This window comes from Pseudochaenichthys georgianus, chromosome 5 (assembly GCF_902827115.2).
Source record: "Pseudochaenichthys georgianus chromosome 5, fPseGeo1.2, whole genome shotgun sequence".
In the NCBI taxonomy this organism is placed as follows: Eukaryota; Metazoa; Chordata; class Actinopteri; order Perciformes; family Channichthyidae; genus Pseudochaenichthys; species Pseudochaenichthys georgianus.
In genome coordinates this window covers 5165441-5174844 of record NC_047507.1, presented here as the reverse complement: position 1 = coordinate 5174844, position 9404 = coordinate 5165441, and the positions used below count along the sequence as shown (strand labels likewise).

The window sequence follows — 9404 nt, the reverse complement described above, 5'->3', positions numbered from 1 at the left end:
CTCTGGTCTTGCACACGTCACCAACACCAAGATGGCCGTCACGTTAACACATTTCACCTCTTTCTTTCAGAATGAGGCGAAACGTATTCAAAGAGGTGAAAATCACTCCAAGTCTGGGCGTGTTGAGAGCTGCACGTACACACACGGGGAGTTAGTCGGTTCTGTAAGAGCCAGCATGCGGCACCGGCTTTACGAGGTGTCGGCGAGTAACACGAGTGGAATGTGTAACGTTAATCTACGCGACTCTGGGATTTGTAGTCTTTCTAGTTGCGTATTTTTCATAGTCTTATATTTCAACAGTTTTACGACAAACTGTGACTTTTTTGACATGGAAAGTATTTTTTAAGATTGACAAACATCATGTGTGTAATTCGTGGCACAATTCAAACGGGATCGAAAGATAATCTTTCTCTCTCCATTGACTTTAATACATAATTTTTCCGAAATAAGGTCCCATGGGGCGGAAGTAGAAGGGCGGGACTTCGCCTCTCTATCGTGCAGAGAGGATTCAGAGTATAGCAAATGCTCCTTGCGCATAGAAGGAGCCAGTTGAGGTGTTCGGGATCTATTAATAGTGCCACATGGTTTTTCAAGGCTTTTCCAGCCGGGAGAAGGTCAGCGTATTGAGGACCAGGGACCTGAGAACGCCTTTGAATTCGCCTTTGAAGTCAAAGCTGTTAATGTGGAAAGGGAATTCTGGGGGCCCCTACAAACCCCTCAAGAAGCTATGCCGGGCATTGAAGCAAATTGATATAGTGGCCAATGTGTCAGTCTGTGCTCATAAGGACTTTTTCCCCCTTGACTTACATTGGGAAAGAGACGTTTGTAAATCAATGGATATTTTTTTAACTACCCAGTACAAACACTTTTATATTTCCCTCATCTAAATCATAAGAGTCTTAAAGTTGTCAAATGCAGTAAAAGCCGATTCCAGCATTCATTTTAATGACCTTAAAGCTTAAGCAAAACGCAAGTGCACCTGCTCCATTGGCCCAGATATGGGCACTTATCTCTCGAGAGGCAGGCCGTTTTGGCTTCATGCGACACCGAGGATCTTTCAAAGGAATGAACAGAGTGCCCGTGTATCCAGTTCTCTTTATACATCCATGCCCCGTACTCTCAACGACCCCCCCCCCCCCTCAGATAAGACGATAATGATGGATGAATGGCCCTGGAATAATGCTCCAACTCCTCAAAGCGGGATAATGCACCCAATCCGATGCATGAAATACATTTTCCTTTATTCTCTTTCTTTGTCAACTAATTTAAGATTAAAGATAAGATTACATTTAATGGTTTGCCGCCGAAGAATGAGAGAGCTGCTGCTCAGCGGGGAGATAGCGAGAAAACAGCTTGTGAAGTCAATATATTCTAACGTCTAACTCAGTGATATAAGGGTTTATTTAGACCAGGCCAGAACTGCTGATAGTTGTATCGGTTTGGTTGGGTTTCATTTTGTTTCTCAGTGTTTTCAGGTGAGGTTACTCTGCAATTAAACTGGTTCTGTGAATGAGAGAAACTTTGATTCAGAATGTGTTAAAAAAAAGGCAAGACGGTTTTATTTTACCAAACCCAGAGTTACTGATGGTCTTAGCAGTGGAAAGACTAACCAGAACAGTTGCGCGAAGGTGTTTCTTTACTTTCCCCCACGTTCCACCCATTAAAGATTGAATAGCTGTTAGAAAATGTCCCTTCTTTTCCTTTATGTCACATTTTATTTCCTGGAATTAAAAAAGCTCCCAGTTTGAACATATCTCGAGCTGAAACTACACACACGTGCACATCTATCAGCAGTTGGTAGGCTGGCGGTGCAAAACCAGTCTTCCCGTTTCAGGTTCAAACTGTTGCACATATTTACGCAAAGTAGGGCTGTCAGTCGATTAAAATAGTTAATCGCAAATTAATCGCACATTTTTTATCTGTTCTAAATGTACCTTAGAGGAATATTTTTCAAGTTTTCAATACTCTTATCAACATATGAGTGGACAAATATGCTTTATGCTAATGTTTATTATCATTTGAACATTACAAATATTGTCATGAATATTAAACACAACAACCTGGAACCTCTCATACAATAATACAATACAAATGGTGTGTGTGTGTGTGTGTGTGTGTGTGTGTGTGTGTGTGTGTGTGTGTGTGTGTGTGTGTGTGTGTGTGTGTGTGTGTGTGTGTGTGTGTGTGTGTGTGTGTGTGTGTGTGTGATGGATCGTTGGAGCTATGTGCAACTCAAGGCATATGCTCGAACGGGAGCTGCCTGGACGGTGAGCGTGGAAGTGTGGTCTGCCACAAGCGGGCGGCAGGAGCGGGGCTGTCAGCATCATCAGCTTGTAGATGGTATTTTAAACTCGATGCTCTGAAACTACGGGGCGGCCGAGGACAAAAATACACATGCGTTAATCGCGTTAAAATAATTAGTGGCGTTAATAACGCGTTAACTTGACAGCCCTAACGCAAATATAACCTGTTTTTTACCGTTTGAGTACAACCTGCTATTGTGGAACAGCCGGGGGGGCGCAAAGTTCCTCGTTCAGGCGCATGGTGACTGGAGTTAATGACGGGCAGAAAATAGGTCGAACAGGCTGACACTAAATCAGTTAACCCAATCCCATTAAGATGCATCGGACATCTGAATTATACATTTCCATCAAATGAAAATATCTCAAAACGTCTGCAAACTCACTAACTGTTGCCTTTTAAAAAGAGACATCTGCTTAATGGAGATCTGTGGCAAGCCTAATGGGGCGACACAAACAGACTTCAATCCCATTTAAGCTATCTGCGGCGCGCGGTATTGAAAGGTCTGCAGGAGCACGCTGTAACTCAGACGGTTCTTCTTTCTCTCCGTCTCCCGGCAGCTTATAAAACAGCTGAAAGCAATTGTTCTCTCTGCATGAGGAGAGTCCCTGCGCTGAGCCCCCGATGTGGGAGAAGCACGGCTGTGTATTGGCTTCGAGAACTCACACACACACGCAGGCACACTTGATATATTTATACACATGCAGCGCTTCGGAATGAACTCTCCGGCTGCAGTGGGAACGAGGCTCTGCTGGGAAGGAGATTCCTGCTGCATTACGTCAGGCTTTAGCTCCCTGCAGGCGCTACCTGAGTCCCTCAGCAGTGCAGCTGCAGAACACACACACAGACACAGAGAAAGCTCAGGCACGTGCACTCACATCTGCACAGCCGCTTCTGCAAACACTTGAGCTTTGAGAGGAGATTTAGCACTGGCGGAGTCAAGAGATATGCAAGCAAGTAGATATGCAGTGCACCCGAGGAATACAAATATAAGAGCAAGTGTGTGTTCAGTAGACAAATGTACACAAACGGAGCGCTACTTAAATCTTTGAGGATCATAAATCTCACAGAAGTTATCCTGGGGATTAAAGGGGCGTGTGTTCTAAAGACAACACTAACCCCCTGATCCCACCAGAAGCGTCCGCGTTGCGCCGTGCCGCGTTGCGCCGTGCCACGTTGCGCCGTGCAGACACTCCTGGTGGGATTAGGGGGTAAGGCTGTACCTGAATTAGGGATGGGAATTTGAAAGCAAATGTATATTCAAATATTCGACCCCCCAAACCGGTTAACCGAAAAGTACATATCCTATAAAAAAAAAAAAGGGTAAAAAATTGTTTTTGTTCAATAAGTGTAGAAACCAAGACGAATTTGTCAAATGTATTGAACTGGTGATCACAGTTTGACAGCTATAGGCCTACAGCTTTCATGTGCGGAGGTGATTCACAATCAGGCCAGCTGTAGAGAAGACCCTCTCAGCTGGAACGGAGGTATAGCATGTATATATAAGTTTAATTTGGCATAGTTTGACCTCCACACCGCACTCACTAACCTGGGCGAAGTATTTCCACACATTACTTCTTTTTGACGCCATGTCTGTTGTGTAGGACTCTTCTTAGAGTGTTTGTTGAATACCGGCAAAACTAAATCTCTCCAGTCAAAATGTCTCTGTACTTTGCCGCCACACACGGTTGCCAAGCAGCGCTTATTGTTGTTTAGGCTGGCCACTCATGTGTCGCGAGTGTTGACAGGGGGCGGGGGAGCACGCTCATGAACTGTTAGCGCCGGAACCTCGCAACGGCTGCAGAGCGCATTTGCGCCACATTTGGGCCTAACGGCTCGTCTACACTACTGGCATCAAAAAATGTTGAAGCTTGGCGATTTTTTGCGAGCAACGCGACCAACAACCAATCACATGAATCTCCCGCCCCCGACATACAAAGCAATAGCAATGTTAAAACGAAGTAAACTGGATATAAACTCCCCAAACTGTCTCTGCCACCTCCCTCCATGCCTGGTTCCTCCGGTTTGTATCCCGGTAAATAGTTCTGGTCGGAAAGAACCGGGTGATTTGCTACCGTAACTTCTCGTTTGGAATATGAGGAAATGAACTGCGGTCTGGTTCTCCCTGCTTACACGCGGTTTGATTGGCTAGCGCTTGTACTGGCGGGATTTGCATAAACGGGATTTGATTGGCTGATGCCAGCTTCGAAAGCATCGGGAGCATCACAAGTTGAACATTGCTCAACTTTTGATGCTCGTGATGCTTCCAAAGCCACGCTCCGCTCCCCACAATGCAGTTCGGCGAAGATTCAAAATCTTCTACGTCACCCCATTCAAGTGAATGGGCGAAGCGTTGAAAGCATTTTTCGATGCCTGTAGTGTAGACGGGCCGTAAGAGGAGGTTTGAGTCTGCGTGATCTGCGTGTAGGGAGGGGCAGCAGCCATATCATTGGCTAGAACTAGCTCGATCTGATGGATTTGGACATAAACACGAGTGAAGTATAACCGGACACGCGAGAGAGAGAGATCAGCACCTGCAGCTCTGCCCGCTGTGAGGGACCGGTGAGCGGAGCAAAACTATGGCACCGTCGTATATATATATACACATTGAATTATTCAATTTGATAATATGTAATCAACTTAGGCATCACTCCCAAAAAAATAAATAATAATAATTATAGATATTATTCATAACTCATATTCGAATACCTGAATAATTTTGAATATTCGATGAATCGTTCCCATCCCTAACCTGAATCAGATGTTGGCAGCAGCACGGACCCCCGTGGGTGTGATTTTCTTTTGCCGTGTCATCACCGTGACCATCCTCGTGATATCTAAAGCATAAACCCTCCTGTTGGAAACACTGTTCACCTAATGGCTTTTCTTTTGTTTCAGATCATTTATTTGCCTTTGTTGTAGATGGATAAGCTGTTTCGAGTGGGGGGGGTGATGTGCAGAAATGGTACACAGGTAGGAATCGAACCCGGGTCAGCTGTAGTGAAGACTGAGCGGCAGAAATTGTCCGCCAGCTCCACAAGTCGAGCCATCCTTCGTGAACGCTTTTGAGAAGCTGCTTCTCCTGAATATAGAAATAAAGAAAAGCCGGCCGCTCAGAGGTCCCTGATGTACGATTCCACTCTTTCAACAAGCAGGCCTACACAACATGAGTTTGCAATTAAAAAATGCTATTCACAAAAACTAAATGCAATCTAAATGGTTAAATTGCTACTGCTAATATATTTATCATTAATCCTGCAGCTAAACCTGTGATGAAGGTAAGCAGACCGGGTCCATTCATCTCCGCTGGGTCCAATCAGCTCTATTGAGCATTCGCGCAGTGAATGGCGGCTGCTGCTGATTGCAAATTAATTTCTGACCCAATTCCTCCAGTTGGACGGGGGCGGCCCGCTCTGCGCCGCTCCCTGCCGGTCCAGATGGCCCGATGGCATGCAGTAAATACGCTTTGTCAAAACACCGCTGAGGGTTGGCAAACACTTCCAGGATTTCACAAAAGGTCGACACGTGACCTCGGAAGGCACGCTGTGCTCATATCAAGCATCCGATCACAGAGACGCTTCACGACGCCGTCTGCAAACTTGTTGTCGTAGTTCTTTCCAACGTGGTCAGATTTCTAAAAGCCAGCCATAACAGAGTGCAGCAGGGAGACAGAGCCGGGCCGTCGGGATCATTTAACCCGACCTGGCGTGAGACCTCAGGCCTCCAGAGGACAGCTGCGGCCTGTCAGAGCGCTGGCCCCGACGCTGGAGAGCACCGAGGGGCCACTTTCTACTTCATTAGCACTTGTGTCCACATGCATCCGTCAACGTGAAGGGGGCGGGGAAGAAATCGAAAGGAAGGAGGGGTTGTACTCGCCCTATAAAATATATGACAAACAGTTAAAATAACGAGCCTGCTTTCTGGATGTGATGGCGAGCCGCCCTAAGTCTCCGGTCATTCTTCACACTCGGCTGAGGCTAATGCTATTTGACCTGTCAATCAAGCCATTAAGTTTAATTTGGCCCATTTATCTACGCCGCGCTCCCGACTGAGGCACTCAGTCTCAGCATGCAGAGTGAGGCGGGGGAGCCGTAATGTTTGAAACTCAGGCTAATGGGCGCTGCTGACTGATGGCTGCTCGTCAGCGGCCAGCAGCGCTCGCGCCGGTTGGAAACCCCGCCACAGAGCGGCACTCCCTCCTGTGATAGCGCTATCTGTTTAATCGAAATCCTCTCTCAAGAGCGCGACACCCATGCGCCGCACATAAGCTGTGAGCCACGCGCCTGCTTAACCAGTGGAAGTGCTGGAATGAGCACGCTGCTAAGAGGAGCCGGAGGACAATTCAATATCCTCTCGCAGTGCCGAGGCTTCGGGAGCTAACGCTGCGGCGGAGGGGTCTTCAGGTAACAAGTGGCACGTCTCAATCCAAGTGAGCCATTGAACTAAAGTGGAGCCCTCTCTCAGACTCCATACTGTAAACCTTGCACATTCCTTTCACATTTCTGTTCAAAGCTGCCCTTTAACTTCCGATGCACTGCACATATTTTAATAAGAGTAAGTTGTCATCTTCTTATTGCACTTTTTGTTTAGATACATTTCAAAACACTTGGTCGAAGTGGTCAGCACGCGGCAGAGAGACGCAGTGATTAGCGAAGGTCCAAGTGCAACCTCTCGTAATGGGAAGCGGCCCTGAGGCGCTCTGGCAGCTCGGCGGCTTTCTCTCCGACCGTCCTCTGGCAGGGGGCAGAGGAAGGACCCACGCGTCCTCTGGGGATTCGTATATTGTCAGAGAACAATGTCAGCGCCTTGCAGGCAGAAAGCCCAGCCAACAGATTCCCGTAGAGAATCCTTTTTTTCAAATAACAACACGCCACTAGTTGAGGCACTGAAGGGGATAGTAAACATGGTAATATAATTCATTTTAGTATGCTAATTCGGCCAACTAACAACTAACAAAGCCCCCTCTCTTTGTGCTGCGTCATGCCACCTTCTGGTCGCCTTCAGTCACTGTTTTGCCATTATTCATTGTTTGTAAAACTTTCCCCGTCCATAGTTCATTAAAGATAGCGCTTTGAAATGGCATTTTTACTTACATTTTGATTTGTTGTCTGGTATTATTTGGTGTATTTTTTGTCAATCATTTCTCTGTTTAGTAAAAAAGTGAAACATTGAAAATTCATGCAACTTTTTTTGATGGCAGCAAAATATTAATTTGATCCAAGCAACATAATCCAGATTAAAAGACCTGATTTAAAAAATATATATATATTAGAAAAGGGGTAATGAACTCACCAGCCTCCTCCCGCTCTGTAGGACTGAGCTTTGCCCACCATGGACTAAACTTCAGCAGCCTTTTTATCTCCTCGTCCTCAAACAAATCAGCCCTGAAACACACAAAGACGTTAACTTCGAGACTTTACACTTTTAGGGTGTCCGAGGCTTGTGTCGTCATAAACTCACAGGTAATGGTCAGGAGAAAAATCAGACGCCTCAACTTCCAGCCGCCCGCGCCTCCTCTCTGCTGCCGTCGCTCCTTCTGGGTTCTTTACATCAATCACGTCGGTCAGTTCCTCCTGTCAGGTAATCCCCACACATTAACCCTCGCCATGCCATCCTCATTTTGATTGCATGATTCTGTTCACTCGCAGAAAAGACAGAAGGGCTTAAGCTCACCTGTAATCGTGCAAACACTCCAGACCTCTGATTGCCGAAGCCATATTTCTGCAGCGCGCCCAGCTCCTCCTCAGAGCTCTCCTTGTACTCCTCCTGCTCCACCTGCCAGTCAAACTCTTCCTCATCTTCATCCTCATCTCCAGCGCCTTCACTGCATCCTTTGACACGGTAAGAAGTCATGGTTGGTTCTAGAGACGTTGATTGTTCATTGAAATGATCTGATGTGTGGAGGTGACTAACCTGTGCTCACGTCCTCTATCAGTGGTTTTGCTGAGCGGGCGCCTTTCGGAGCGAGGAGGCTGGTCAGCATCTGGAGTCCTTCAAAGTGTTCTCCTGTCGTTTCCTTAGGGACCCAGACAGTGAACAGACCTGCAGCAAAATGAGCACGGCATGTTTTTTAAACCATTACAGATGTATTCTTTCCTCCACACAACTTGTAAGCCTCTTTTTTACCCATACAATTGATCAAACGAAAAGTAAATAAACCAAATTCGATGATTATGTTTGTCCTTTATCCAATGGTTAGGGTTAGGGTTAACTAACTACTAGTTTCTAGATTCATCAACACGTTTGGTCAATATACAGTCAAAGAAATAGATGTTTATGCCGTTTTCTCAATATCCAAGTTGATTTTAAATGTGAAATGTATTGTTTGTCACTAAAATAAACAAAGATATTCTATTTATTTTGATATAAAAAAAAGCATTTTGTCACATGTTTGCAAGTGCACTACTGTACCGTGCGCGAGTACTGTTTTAATTAAATGAATAAATAGTTGTGTTTTTTCTGAAAATGCATGCGTTTTGGAAGTAGTGAGCATACACCTGGATATATGAGACTTGTATTATAATGTCAGTAAAGTCAGTAAATGGACGTTTTGATAGAGTGTTGCTTTTGGTAAATCTGACCCATTCAGATTTCCCAGGTTGTGGATGCCTCGTGGAAGAAAGTTTCCTCTTGAAGAAATCAAGGCAACACGAGGTGAGTAACTGATATCCACATGATTACTTTGTAGGTATGGTTATCCTTTCATTATAACCATATGTATACCAGTGGCGACCCGTCAGGGGCTTCAAGGTATTCAGAGAACACCCTGGAACACTCAGATAAAACAAACAAAAAATCCATTTAATTATATAAATAAAATGTAAATAAAATGAATAAATGAGAATGGTATCCGTGTTGTTGATCTGTAATACTACAGTGTTACGTTGATTTGTTTGTCCTTCTCGGACCATGCTCTACGCATTTCAGTGGTTTTGTGTTAGAAAAGAAAGCAGCCAATCAGATCTCGTTCTGGGTCTCTGGGTAGAACATCCTTCAACAAGGTATTCTACATCCGTGATCGAATGCCCTGGCCGTTGCACTGAATGAGAGCGTACGTTTGGACTGACAGTTTGATCAACCAATCAGATATTGATTGGTAGCCA

The 9404-nt window shown here is 45.4% G+C and overlaps 1 protein-coding gene across 1 annotated transcript in view; it reads right to left on the bottom strand.

Moving 5' to 3' along the window:
- Positions 1-9404, bottom strand: part of shq1 (SHQ1, H/ACA ribonucleoprotein assembly factor) — a 54862-nt gene that overhangs the window by 37977 nt on the left and 7481 nt on the right. Inside the window, exons 4-7 of the mRNA XM_034083991.2 lie at positions 8215-8343; positions 7975-8132; positions 7762-7874; positions 7594-7685 (exon numbers count right to left, since the gene is read on the bottom strand). Of these exons, the coding sequence (XP_033939882.1) occupies positions 7594-7685; positions 7762-7874; positions 7975-8132; positions 8215-8343 (492 nt within the window). The remainder of the gene's footprint in view (positions 1-7593; positions 7686-7761; positions 7875-7974; positions 8133-8214; positions 8344-9404) is intronic.